Source organism: Rhineura floridana, chromosome 2, assembly GCF_030035675.1.
Source record: "Rhineura floridana isolate rRhiFlo1 chromosome 2, rRhiFlo1.hap2, whole genome shotgun sequence".
In the NCBI taxonomy this organism is placed as follows: Eukaryota; Metazoa; Chordata; class Lepidosauria; order Squamata; family Rhineuridae; genus Rhineura; species Rhineura floridana.
This window is the reverse complement of record NC_084481.1, coordinates 82,250,748-82,265,460: the sequence shown is the minus strand read 5'-3', so window position 1 is coordinate 82,265,460 and position 14,713 is coordinate 82,250,748. Positions and strand designations below refer to the sequence as shown.

General features: G+C 39.4%; 1 protein-coding gene across 3 annotated transcripts in view; it reads right to left on the bottom strand.

Moving 5' to 3' along the window:
- HSPBAP1 (HSPB1 associated protein 1) overlaps nucleotides 1-11,613 on the bottom strand; it is an 89,319-nt gene extending 77,706 nt beyond the window's left edge. The window contains exons 1-2 of one of the 3 annotated variants that reach the window (XM_061609110.1): nucleotides 11,428-11,613; nucleotides 3,975-4,004 (exon numbers count right to left, since the gene is read on the bottom strand). In XM_061609110.1, coding sequence (XP_061465094.1) covers nucleotides 3,975-4,004; nucleotides 11,428-11,521 — 124 coding nt within the window. In that variant the 5' untranslated portion in view covers nucleotides 11,522-11,613. The remainder of the gene's footprint in view (nucleotides 1-3,974; nucleotides 4,005-11,427) is intronic. The other 2 variants (XM_061609108.1, XM_061609109.1) reach the window with 2 other exon arrangements.
- Nucleotides 11,614-14,713: the final 3,100 nt, after the last annotated feature.

Below are 14,713 nucleotides of genomic sequence, written 5' to 3'. Positions count from 1 at the left end.
TATGTTTTTAAATATGTTTTGTTTTAATATATATCATAGTCTGTTTTTAAGATGTTTTGGAGTGTTTTTAGTGTTTTGTTTGCCACTCTGGACTCCTTTTGGGATGAAGGGCAGGATGAATGAATAAATAAATAACAAATTGTTATTTTTTGTCCGTGTCAAACTCCCCAGTCCCTTTGGATGGTTATAGTTACATTTATGTGGAAGTCCTAAAACACTGCATTTATTTTAATCAGTTAATAGGCAGAATAAACTTTTATTCAACTGACAACACTGTGTATATTGTCCGTTACACCTTACCAGAAATTAGGGAGTGAATACGCATTTCCTTTTGGAAAGCATCAAATGATGCAGTCTCATTTTCATTTTGCCTGAAGTACTTATAGAAGTTCTCCAGAATGGAATGGAAATGGACTGCCTTCAAGTCGATCCCGACTTATGGCTACCCTATGAATAGGGTTTTTATGGTAAGCGGTATTCAGAGGGGGTTTACCATTGCCTCCCTCTGAGGCTAGTCCTCCCCAGCTGGCTAGGGCCTGCTCAGCTTGCCACAGTTGCACAAGCCAGCCCCTTCCTTGTCCGCAACTACCAGCTGGGGGGCAACTGGAATGACTCAAGCTTTATTATTCCAAAAAAATGAAAATATTTGGTAAAGATGTTTTCATACTGTTCTGAGTAATTGGGCTGGATTATGATTCAGACTTGTGGTCAGTTGAGTCCAGCTGTACTGGAGGCAGCTGATGGGGACGCTATCCTTGCCAAGACTTCCTTCCCTCTAGCTCCCCGCACCCCCTGAAAAGCTGGACTGGGGGACCCTTACTATGGGAGGTGCCTTTGTGGAGTTCAAAGGTTAATTGATGAAAATCATCTTCCCTCTGCTGGATTTCAGTTCCTCCCACAAATGGAAGGAGCCCTTCCATTTGTATCTGGGCAAGTCTGGAGCTAACCATTCCCTAGTTTTAGATAGCCAACTGCTAACTGAAACATTTCTATCTGTAAGAGGACATGATAGCTGAAGTTATATTCGGATTTCTATACCATGTACAAATCCACATGGTTTCCAGGTAATTTGTTTCACTGAAAAAATGTCACAACTGCCCCAAAGAAACAAAGGTCCAAATCATATATGCAGCATTACACATGCATGGTCAGTTGTAGCACAACTGTAAGGTACTGCACTACACGGGAAGCTGTGTAAGTAAAGTGGCTTCCAACATAGTGTGACCAGTTTCAACAATGCAAATGCAAGCCTCCCTCCACCACATCTATCTTAGAAAAATGTTGGCTCAGCAAAGACAACCCTTTTGATCTGCAAATTTTTGAATGCAACATCCCACCCTCCTCCATGTCCTACACTTTCTCCAGAAAATCTATATCATGTTATGAGAACAGGGAAAAAACAATACCCTGATTGTAAAGCAAAGAACTATTCAAACTTTTCAGTTAAATGCAGAGAACCGTGCAGAACCAGGGAAAATAAAGAATTTAGCACTCCAGGGTTTCTGTAGAAAAGCGAACTCCAAGTTATTAAGAAGTTAAATGTACTGTCAATTATGTAGAATAATTTAGCAAATTAGAAGAATTCATTAGATGTCAGCAGTTGTCTTCTGCCAACATACCCTGCTGATTAAATATGGGGTTTAATTGAGAGGTTTTAGAATTATTTTCCAAAGGAAGAACCAGTCTTACTAAAATAACACTCTATTTTTAGAGTAAACCATATCCAGCTGTTATTCTAACAAGCACATCATAATTTATCAACCAAACATCTTGGGATGGTGGGGGGAAACAAACCTGAGTTAAAAAATGAACTCCTGCTTCGTGTAAATAGCAAAAAGAAGACAAAGCCACTAACAGGATTATGAGGCATGGGTGAATGTACAGGGAACAAGTCTCCAATTTATAGGCAGGGTACTTCTAGTAGTGATGGAAGAACATCAGTGGCTCTAGCAAGGTCTCATTTCTGCAAATTCTATTCAACTGAGTATTTATTTATTACCAGTGAAGCCATACTTTATGTATGTTTAATATATAATGAGTCTGAGGATCATAGCTAATTTTCATATTTTGGCTGCATAGAATTAACATAATTTGCATGCCATCTAAAGCCAACCAAGATTTGAAAAAATCTCAGTGTTTCAGGAAGATGGTTAGGAAGCTCCAGGATATCTCTAGAATGGGGAACTGTGGTGATCCAGGTGGGTAGGGGAGGCTTTGAGGCACCAGGCTCTGACATTGAGGACTGGGAGGATGAGCTAGGGGAGGGGGCAAGCAGCAGGGAAAGTCTCCAGAGTGCACATATCCCAGTCACTGATACTTCAACTCCCCCCGCTTCTGCCCCCCCCCCGCTGAAGTGCAACAAGAACTGTTGGAGACCGCCCCGTGGAGACTGTTCAGTTCCTCAACTTTGGGCAGGACAGCTTGACTCAGCAGCCCCTCCAGCTCCCAACTCTAATCACTGAGGCCATCAGAAGGTAAGGAAACAACCCCTTTCTATTGTACTTAGCTGCAGTTCCATGACCTGCTGAACTTTGTAAAGAATTAGCGTCTGGGTTTGTTTTTTCCTCTTCCCCCTGCAATCCCTTTTCCTTTTGTGTGCTTTTTAAAGATTGTAAGCTGAGTACAGGGACTGTCTTATTTGTAATCTTTGTTGGACACTCTGGGAGCTTTTTCAGCTGATAAACAAAGCAAATTGTTTTAAATAAACAAACAGTTATTTACATAGGGCTATAAATGCTATATAAAAGCACAGAGTGTCAGGGGGGAAGTGGAAACTATATACATTGGAAATGTTGCAAGGATGCAAGACCATGTTTTCATCAATTCAAAGAGATACAAGTATAAATATTTAGAGGTTCTAGTTCCTTCAATCAATTCTGTGTGATCAGCAGTCTTCTTAATTATTTTTTTAAAAAGAAAATGTTGCTTATGGCAAATCAGATTAGATTTTATTAAAACATGTCTCCACAGAGCTCTACATATGAAAATTGTCAGATGGCATTCTAATAGGAATGATGTGAGCAAGAAGTCACTAGCAGCATTCAGATGTCATGTGAGAGCTAAGCCACAGCTTAGTGCAATCTGAACGAGCAGAAATGAGCCACAGCAAACCTCCCTTCTCACCGCATACAGTCAGCAAGAAAAAAAATAGAAGCTTTTGCTTAACTGTGGTTTGTCCATACTGACAAACTATGATTAACGTTAACAACATTTCAAACAAGTCAGCTTCAAACTATTGTTACTGAAGCTGCCTTGCTTGAACTAACCATAGTTAAGACTGACTATAGTTCCAGGTGTGGATGACACAGCAAGCTGTAGTTAATCAAAAACCAAAATGAAAACTTCCAAATTCATCCTTCTAGCTGTATGAGAAGGGAGGGGGGAGGGGGTCATTCAATGCTCCATATAGTTCATGCATTTGTTTAAGTCGTACTGAACTATGGTTTAGTATAACATGCTAACCTGGCCACACTGCAGTTGAATCAATGTGAAAAGGCAATATTTTAAATTAATACAAGTGACTATTTATACAGGAGACACTTGCACTGCTTAATATTACAGAGTTAGGTGGGCTAATTAGTTGGATGTGCTCACTCTCCCTAGGATTGTAGGTTTTTATATTTTATTTTTCTATGTACATCAGGGATGGGGAACTTCAGATGTTATTGGACTCCAGCTCTCATCGATCACAGCCAACATGGTCAGGGATGACAGAAGTTATAATCCAGCAACATCTAGAGGACCATAGGTTCCCTATCCCTTGATGTACATGAAGCCTACTTCAAAGCTAAACATAAATACAGTAATTTACACCTCTACATATAATGAAAATGGACATCCCCCATTCTCTGTTAATGTTGATGCTCCCAAAAAACTCTGTGACTACTTAGGTATACCTATAACCATTAAGGCTGGACTGGAGGCCAAGGACTCAGGAGGCAATCATCTAAGCGTACAATCCATAGCATATTTACCTGGCAGTACATCCCACTGAACTTGGGCTCCTGCTGGGAAGAAGGGCGGGATATAAATCAAATAATAAATAAATTTAAAAAATCTACATTAAAAAAGAAGATCAGTTGACAGTGATATTGATGCTATAGCACTCCAAAATTATATAATGCTCTCCCACTGGTATTATTGTGCTTCTAATGTCCATCTTAACATCCTAATATTTAACCAATTTAATACTTTTTAAATATTTAATATTTTAGTGTTGAGTTTTGTAGCTGCTTATGTGTTTAATTATGTTTAGGTTTCTGGTATAATTACTTTATTTTTAAGTTGTTTAATATATATTTTAATTGCATATTGGATGTTTATGTTGTGAACCGCCCAGAGAGCTTCGGCTATGGGGTGGTATATAAATCTAATAAATAAATAAATAAATAAATCACAGTGGACCTACATTTTTACCATAATTGTTCATAATGGGGTTTGTCGGAGTGAAGCCTTTTAGAGTATCTGCAAGACTTGCAGGTGACAAATCATTCATTCTCTCTCTCTCATTCTCTCTCTCTGTGTATGTATGTATTTATGCGTGCGTGTGTGTGTGTATCTCTGCAGCTACATTGCAAAGCAGGCTTACACATGCAGATATCTCTTTCCATTAATATTATAATGCCAAAGATAAGAATGCTAAAAATGCCACCCAACAAACCACGTTAGAGTGCAATTAGCATATTTAGAGATATATTAGTCCCATGACTGAAATAATGCTATCAGCTAGCTGCAAGATAAAGCTAATTTGGCTTCCAACAGTTAATCAACAATGCACTATTTCTCTACATTAACTAATTTAGATGGCTCTATAGCTTGCAAATTCACAAGGAATGCTACACTATGCTAAATCAACCAGGGAGGAAAGGTCACATCGCTACAGACACATCTGTATGCAGGCCATAGTGCCACAAAACAAAGTAATTTAAAATATTGTAATTGCAATTGGTTATTTCAACTGCAGTTTAATTAATGGTAAGTACCTATGAATAATGTTTCTTCTAGCCTAAAATATTAATTCTATCTGAACAGATTTAAAGCTGATTATATTGAAAATAAGATGGCTTAGTTTAAATGACAATGTGTGATTCATGCTTATACTTCCATTTTTCACTTTCATACTTTCTTATTTACTAGACAAGAGAGAGGCACAGCAAATTTACCAGTTTGTATTTTTATTACTATAGACTGAAAGACATTAGGTGTGCGAACATCCAGCTTCAGATATTTATTGATGCAAACAAAAAATTACTTCAATATCACCCAGTTAATGAGACTTAAACTATGCAGTGCACCATGTAAGCATTATGAACAAGCTTCTTCCAAACCCTTGAATGAACCTTACGTCAATGTATACATTACACTGCCAATTAACAAGAGTTGGGTCCATCTATAGCCATCCTCAAATTAAACTAGCAAACCTAAAATTAAAAAAAATTAATTTGACAGCTCAACTGAATGCACAATTTCTCAGAGGTCAGACTTACTGTATTCAGTGAGGCCTTTTCCCTAGAAAGTCTCCAGTATTGTAACCTCAGACAGATGAATATACCGCTTGGAAAGTACAAGATATTTATCTACGATGAAGACTGCTCATAAAACAGTAGGCTATTAGAGGTACAACATAATGAGATGAACAGATTTTCCCATTTACTTAAAATATTTGAAATTAAATTACTAGAAAGCAAAAGTGGGGAACAGAGAAGAACTAGGTATTGTGGGAAAATGGGGCTTAGGAGATAGAAGTGAAGCAAGAGAAAAACATTGAATTCTGTGAAGTCAATAACTTCTTTCTTGCAAACACATTTTTTGAGCAACCAAAAAGACAACTGTACACTTGGACATCACCAATGGTCAATATAGGAATCAAATTGAATATATAATTGGTAGCAGAAGATGGAGAAGCTCCATTATTTTGCCAAATACAAGGAGCAGGCTTCAGTACAGATCATGAACTGGTAATATAGAGATACACTATAAAGGCCTTAATGAAAAAGTGGCTTAATTCAGAGTTCATGAATCAGTGGATTAATATAAACCCATGATAGAGAGGTTTCAACAAGGCAGTATTTTCAAAGTATCTGTCCAAACACCTGGAACTTCTGGTTTTGGTATTTGGAATTCATAAAGGCAGTAAAGGTTGGGAACTGAAGAGGACATGTTTGCGGTGGGTTGGCAGTGTTGACTTGTAACCTCTTCCAAAGTTATTTTGATGACTGGCTTATCACCTAGTTTTTACATCACTCCACGGTTACTCCTTTTGCAGAGTTTGAAGGAAAATATACTTAGACTAACCTTCAAAACAAATGAAAAACACACCTCTTACCAGTGCTAAAAAATTATTTTACTTTCCCACCTGATCCTCCACATCAAACAGCTTGAATGATGGATCTAGTAAGTTACTCATCTGGAAGGAATTGTTACACACTCTAGGGCAGCCTTTCCCAACCAGTGTGCCTCCAAATGTTGTTGGACCACAATTCCCATCTTTCCTGACCATTGGCAATGCTTGCTGAGGCTGATGGGAGTTGTGGTCCAACAACATCTGGAGGCACACTGGTTGGGAGAGGCTGCTCTAGGGTAAATGGCTGTCTTAAAGGCTGCTTCAGATGAACAGTAGGAACTATGAATTACAAATCTAAGGATACAATCCTGTACCAATTAACCTGAGAATAAGCCCCACCAAACTCAGTTGGATGTACTTCTGAAGTAAGAATTACTTGGGATTGAGCGCTACGTTTTTCAGAATATGACAGATTAATGTTGGCATGATTGCACCCCGAGTCTCCTCCAAAATTTAACCAAATTGGAGACAATACAGGAATACCCTGCATTAACGTACGCAATGGGTCCAGAGCGAGTACGTAAACCAAAAATGTATTTAAAGTGAAGCACTACCTTTTTTCACTTGCGCCGCCACTGTGCCACCTCTCCTTCACGCAGAGCCTCAAAGCCCCGCGTTAAAGCCTCTGCTGCTGCGCCTCCGAGCCTCCCAGCTGATTTGCGGTCGCGCCTCCCAGCTGATTTGCGGTTGCGCAATCGCATCTCTTTCCACCCCCCACACACCAAAAGAACAGACCACAACCAAAGGTTGTGTCCATTCTTGCGAAGCGAGCATACGTAAACAGGGGAATGGTGCTACTGTAAGTATGTCCATACTCGCAAGTGTCCTTAAAATGAAGGTCTGTACAGCGGGGTATTCCTGTAGTCAAGAAATCAGAAGAAGGCTAGGACTGGGGAGGGTAGCTATGAGAGAACTAGAAAAGGTCCTCAAATGCAAAGATGTATCATTGAACACTAAAGTCAGGATTATTGATACCATGGTATTCCTAATCTCTACAGTTGAAGCAGTTCTCTCCTCTTTCTTACGACGCTTGGTAGGCGTCCCCAGATGTGCCCCCTCGGCGGCGCTTAGACTAGAATGTGGGTTTATCTCAATGGAATGCCAGACCTGGCTGTTGACTGTAAATTATTGGGTCAAAATATCAACCAATGCTACGTTTGGTTTTCTATCTTTACTTTGGAATGATAATTGGCCTTCTAATTGGAACCATAAATTGGAAATGAAATTAATGAAAATGGGTCTCTCTAAGGAATATTTACTATCTCAAGCTCCAAGCGATGCCTTAGCCATAATCCACTCGAGAATTAAAGATATCGATTATCAGAATACAATTTCCCTGGCTTCTAAAACATGCTCCCCATTGTATTTGAAATTAAACTGCCTCCCTGGAAAGTTTAGTTCCTATTTAGATTTCCTTACAATTCCCAAATTCCGTTTAGCATTTTTTAAAGCCAGGTTTAATTCTTTATATTCTGCGGTCTTGGAAGGGGGGTTAAGGGGGGTCCCCTATGAGCAACGTGTCTGTCCATGCAGTGCTGATATTGAAACTCTTTATCACAGCTTTTTCTCATGCCCCTTGTATTCTCAGATTCATTTTAAGTATCTTAATGATATACTGTTAAAAGTCGCACATAAATCACCTGAAGCCACTATTGTCTATTTGCTTTCCGGCTCTGTTAAAGAAATCACTTTCCAAGTTGCCAAGTTTGTTTATGAGGCTCAACAGATACGCATTTCTCTTTCATGTACTTAATCTTTGTTCATGTTATTATTGTATGTACTTTTTAATATGGGTCTATGACTGTAAATAAATATTGTACTTGTACATGTATGGTAATGAAAGTTGGACAGTGAGAAAAGCAGATACGAGAAAAATCAACTCAATCAAATTGTGTTGTTGGAGGAGAGCTTTGTGCATACCATAGACTGTGAAAAAGACAAATAATTGGGTGTTAGAACAAATTAAACTGGAACGGTGTAGTGGTGAAGGTGTTGGACTAGGACCTGGGAGACCAGAGTTCAAATCCCCACACAGCCATGAAGCTCACTGGGTGACCTTGGGCCAGTCACTGCCTCTCAGCCTCAGAGGAAGGCAATGGTAAACCACCTCTGAATATCACTTGCCATGAAAACCCTATTCAGAGGGTCGCCATAAGTCGGAATCGACTTGAAGGCCATTTCTATCCATCATCACTAGAAACTAAAATGATTATGAAACTGAAGTTATCATACCTTGGAGAAATAATGAGAAGACACGATTCACTAAAAAAGATAATAATGCTCTGGAAAACAGAAGGGAGTAGAAAAAGAGGAAGACTAAGCAAGAGATGGATTGATTCCATAAAGGAAGCCACAGGCCTGAACTTACAAGATCTGAACTGGGTGGTTCATGACAGATGCTATTGGACGTTGCTGATTCGTAGGGTCGCCATAAGTTGTAATCGATTTGAAGGCACATAACAACAAGAAGAAAATAAAATTTAGAAGCGCAAGAAAATAACAAGAGGATTTTACTTCTCATAAAACCACTCTGGGATCTGAATGGATAAAACTGGATCACAATTGCCAATGCTACTTAAAAAAAAGGTAGAAATATTTAGTGAAGTCTGCATCTAGTGCTTTAATTCTAAACATACTTTCAGTCCGTCCTTATGCAGAGATGGATTTAAGGGACTTAAGCATACCAACCTCAGCAGAGGTTCCGGCTGTTGCTATTTTCTGAAGGGAGATGATGAAGCTACCTTGCTGAAGCTAAGTTAGATTGGGTCTGGATGAGAGACAACCTGGGAACCCTATGCACACTGCCTTGATCTCCATGGAAGAAAGACAGGATATAAACATAATAAAGTTTAAAAAATGAGTATGTTTTAATGACCTCATGGGAATTGCTTCTGTATCAACATGTGTGTGTGCAGGAGGGAGGAAGAACTAAAACCGAAATAAAGAGAAGTAACAGCAACTATTGTACGTGTGTGTTATGTGCCTTCAAGTTGATTATGACTTATGGCAATCCTATGAATCAGCGACCTCCAATAGCATTTGTTATAAACCACTGTGTTCACATCTTGTAAGTTCAGGTCTGTGGCTTGTTTTATGGAATCATAAAGGAATCCATCTCTGGTTTGATCTTGTTTGGTTTAACTGATCTCAGGGGGACTTACTTCCACATCAACATGCATGTGTGCAGGATGAAGGAAGAACTAAAACAGCATTTAAAAAAAAGAAACGAAAAAAGTCAGTTTTAAAGGCAGTTGAGCTACATAGGCAGCAGGCCAATTCTTCAAGCATCATCAGCATGCACTATTTTCACCTCCATCTGCATGATCAAACCCATAATTGGCATGTACCTAACTGCTGCAGGGCTTGGTGCTTTCTCTTCTGCCCTTGCTAATAGATGTCATAATGAATTAATTTGCCGGCCATCCTTTCCCTTGCAACAAATATACACTGGGGCATGGATTGGTCTCACTGAAGGTTTCCTCTGAGCACAAAACTCCTATATACACATACACTAGCAGACCCTTTGAAAGCAATGAGTTGTTCTCCAAAGCAAACATGGGCAGGGAAAATAACGGAAGGTGAGAATTGGGGATGAGATACCTACATTCAAAGTAGGAAGCAAAATACAAAATTAACGCAATACAATAGCTCAGCTGAACACGAAGTTATCAGAATGAAATGGTGTGTATACTTAGGACAACACTCTATTCTTAAATATGAATTTCTGCTCAACCCCCATGCCTCTTTTCAAGGGGGAAGAGGAAAGATGTAAAATATAACAATGTATTTCCTGGAAAACTGAGACACTGAAATGAAAGTGGATGTGCATGCTCAGTGCTACATTCTGCTTTTCAAATGTGAATATCAGCTTGACAGTTGCACCTGTTTTCAAAGGAAGAGAAGGAAATATGCAAACCTAAAAGGGCTATCTGAAGCAAAGCCCCTCAAAACACTGCTTTACTTTTAAATGACCAGCAAGCTGCTTGTGGTGAGAACTATGGGTTAATTTGTTTTGTGTATGTTTTGCTGTGGCGAACACAAGTTAAATCCAGAAAGTGCATAAAATCAGCCATTGTGTACATTAACTACACTACATGGAAAATGTGTCCAAATGGACAGTTCAGTAGACAATTGTGCATATTGCCCAGTCATTATTTATAGTTTCCAAATGATTTTGGGGAACATAGGGTATTTCATATATTGCTTGGTCAACATGGAGATGGTGCACATTCACTGGCCAACGTGTCCAATATCTGCATTGTCCAACATTACGTGGACATTAGGCTATTGACCAGAAATTTACACAATTCCCTCTTCATCTCCTAACGGGGCACATTCTCCATTATCTCTGGAGAATGTGCAAGGCTGTTCATTTTCATGCACATTCTCCATTCAACTCCAATCATTCACAGCATGTATACTCTATGCTACGGTGCTCTCCAGATGTTGTTGGGGCTCCAGTTCCCATGAGCCCCAGGCAGCATGGCCAGTGACTGGAAATTATGGAAACTACAGCCCAACAACAGTTGGAGGGCATCACATTGGCTACCCCTGCTGTGAGTCTGAGAAAAGTGGCAGAAGTAGCAATGCTCGCAGAAGAGTACCTCCTGAGAGCACCTGCCTTTCACCCAATGAGACACTTATGTAACTACCCAGTGGATGAGAGAAAACATAAGCACATTTCTGCAGGTCTCCATTAATTTACTTACTGCATGTGCCTTCTTATTTTCTGTTTCAATCCGCCTTTTAGGCTAATGGCACATCTCTACATATATTTACTTGGAAAAATAAGATTACAGCCCTAGGGGCCACTTTAGTCAATAAGTAAACATATATAGGATTGGACACCGACTTCAACTTGGCATTTCCTAAGATAAAGATGTTTAGCCCTGGCCTACAGTCTACTAAAAGGTATTTCACAAAGTGGCAGCTGATTCAACAAAACGGATGTAATCTAATTCATCAGTTTTAAACCTATCCATGCATATTTAGAAACTAAGACATGCGTTCCTGTGCAGGGATCGGACAATATGAGTGGGGTACCGGGGCAGATAAAACGTTCTGGCACAGAAAGGTACACTTACCAGGCAGTGAAGGAATCTGAGCAGCTGCTCTTGTTGCCATCATTTTTCTCTCAGTCCTTCCTATTTCGCTCAGCGGCATGACGTTTTGCGTCATCACAACTAATCCTTCTCGTAACCGAGATCATGTGAGACAGCATCATTGAACAGCATCACGTGGCTTTGTTTCACGTGGCTTTGTTTGTGCGTGAGAGTGTCCTTGCCAGGCAAGGAATAGTAGCTCGTCTTGCGTTATTCTGGGGAGACGTGAGGAGTCGGTTTTCAAAGTAATCCGTATCAGAATTCAGTTTGGGCACAATGTACGAGTGTTCACCAATATTCAGTTTTACCGAATGAAAAGACCGAAGGTGCATTCAACGTGAGGGAGCAGAATTGTTGTGTATACTTTCCCATTCCCAAGATTGAGATTAGAGAGTGCCCGGAATGACAGCCCCGATCCTTGGCATGTTTAATTCCGAATGAATATGCATATGGGAATGGACCACCACAGATATATAACTTCACAAATAGAAAGCTCTTATCACGATGTTTAGGTTAATACGTTCACATACACTCAGCTGCCACTCATCAAGTGGGCAGTAATCAAATCATGTACATTGGGGGGTGCAGATCGGCCCAAGTCTTCTCCACCTGTGCAGTGAATACCTGAAAAGAGCCAAGGTGTTGCACAATCAAAGGGCGAGATGAGGAAACAGGAACTATGTTTATTGATAAACAATAAGGTTCATTTGTGCTCCTCCAAAATGGTGTGTAGATTCACAGAGTAGGTACTAACTTAGGGTTGCCAGGTTCAAGGCCTGAGACTGATCCTGTACATATAGGAGAAGAGAAAGTCAGCCAAGTGCAGGTGTTCTTGCAACAGTGTAATGGGAAAAACCACAAGTGGGAATTCTCCTTTCCCTCTGCACAACTTTTAAAGAAACAGAAGACCTTTTGGAGGGCAACCAAGAGGTCCTCTGTATCGTTAAAAGTTGTGCAGAGGGAAGGGAGAATTGCACCTTGTGGTTTTTCCCATTACAGTGTTGCAAGAACATCTGCACTTGGCTGACTTTCTCTTCTCCTAAAGATACAGGATCAGTCTCAGAACCTGAACCTGGCAACACTAACTGAGATGATTCTCTATTCCCCCCTCGCGGTGTGTAGCCAGTGTTGAGATGGCGGTTACAGTTGCCTCAGTCTCTCCTTTTTTCCACTTCTGGGATGTAAGCTTTATTATTATTAGCATATATGGCCTTGTGCCCGTCAATGAAGCACAAGACTACTATATGGATTTCGACTTGAAGAAAGTCTGAATTCTTGTCTTACTCCGACATGAGAATGTGGGGGTGGGAAATCCAAACCAATTTAACCCCAAGACCAGCATGTAATTATACTGCTATCATTTACTGTTGTTATTATTATCACTGTTATTATTATTAAGTTTGAAATTATGTTGTCTGTGTTACATAAAGTCTGGCATAAATATTTTAATTAATAAGTAAGCATAAATACAGGGCTATCATAAGACCTCTCTTTAGGAGTCACGGCCTGTCCTCCTCAGAATATGGGGATAATGGACTGTATTAGCATCGGCAAGACAATTTCTTAAATGTTTAAAAACTCAGAACAATCTCATCCCTCCCCATAATAACAGAACCTCAGAGAATCGTAGTATAATAGAGACCATCTAGTACAATCCCCTGTTCAAGGCAGGAATCCAGCTTAGAGCATACACGACTTGTGGCTGACCAACTGCCTCTTGAATGCCTGCAGTTTTAGAGACCCCACCACCTCCACCTTTGCTGCTAATCTGTTGTTTCTGAGTAGACATCTATATCCACATTCTGGATTCTCCCCCATTTTATCTTCAAAGAACAACTCTCACTTCATCAGAAAACGGCAACATAAGGCTGCATCCAATGATCATGTAGTTCTCCTCAGAGTAGACCCATAATTTTAAATATATTTTTAAAGCTTTTAAAAATGTTTTAATATATTTTTAATGGTTGTTGTGTTTTAATATATTTTGCAGTCTGTTTTTATGGTATTTTAAAGTGTTTTAGTGCTTTTGTTTGCCACCTTAGGCTCTTACTGGGAGAAAGGGCAGGATATAAATCAAATAAATAAATAAATATGTTTTTCATTTTTTCATTTATTTATTTGATAAATTTATATCCTGCCCTTCCTCCTAGTAGGAGCCCAATTAATGGTCATGGCTATCTTAGGTCAAGCAATTCAAATGGGTCTACTTTGGATATAATTTAGGCTGTAATCCAATGCATGTGTACTCAGAACTTTAGAAGTGAGGTCCATTGGGTTCAATAGGACTTACTCCCAGGTTAGTGCACATTGGATTGCAGCCCAAGTTAGGTAGAACCTATAGCATCTAACAGCAGAATGCTATGCACACAAGTTATCTTTGTGGGATTTTTTCCCCCATGTAAATATGCCTGCGGTACAGATCATGAACTGGTCGTATCAAAAATCAGAGTAAAGCTAAAGAAGAACAACAAAGCAATCATAATGCAAATATACAATTTAAATAACATCCCAGAAGTATATAAAGATCAAATAAGGAACAGGTTTGAGGCTTTAAACTTAGGTGACAGAGAACCAGAAGAACTATGGAGTGAAGTCAGAGACATTATCAGGGAAGAATGCAAAAAGACAATACCTCTAGTTAAAAAGAAAGACCTCAATGTATGACTGATGAAACTCTTAAAATGGTTAAAGAGAGAAGGAAAGCAACAGGAGATAGAAATACAGTTAGAACCTTAAATATTACAATACAGCGACTAGAACATAGGGACAAAGAGAACTATTACAATAGTTACTGTATAGAAATAGAAGAGGACAACAAAAAGGGAAGTACAAGAGCCCTATTCCATAAGATTAGAGAAATTAAAGGGAAATTTAAACGAAGAGTAGGGATGTTGAATCACTGACTGACTGAGATGAAATAAAAGGAAGATGGAAGCAATACACTGAAGAACTCTATAAAAGAAATGCCAGGATGACAGATTCAGTCATGGAGGATCTGTATGATGAAGAACCAGAAATTCTACAATGTGAGGTGAAAGCTGCTCTTAAAGAAACAAATCACCAGGAACAGATGGCACACCAATAGAGTTGCTAAGCTACTGAGACTGAATCTGTCCAAATTTTGACAAAAATCTGTTAAGAAATATGGAAAACTAAACAATGGCCCACAGACTGGAAGCATTCCATATACATCCCAGTTCAAAAAGAAAGGGGATCCCAGGGAATGCAGTAATTATTGAACTATTGCCTTAATATCCCATGCAAGTAA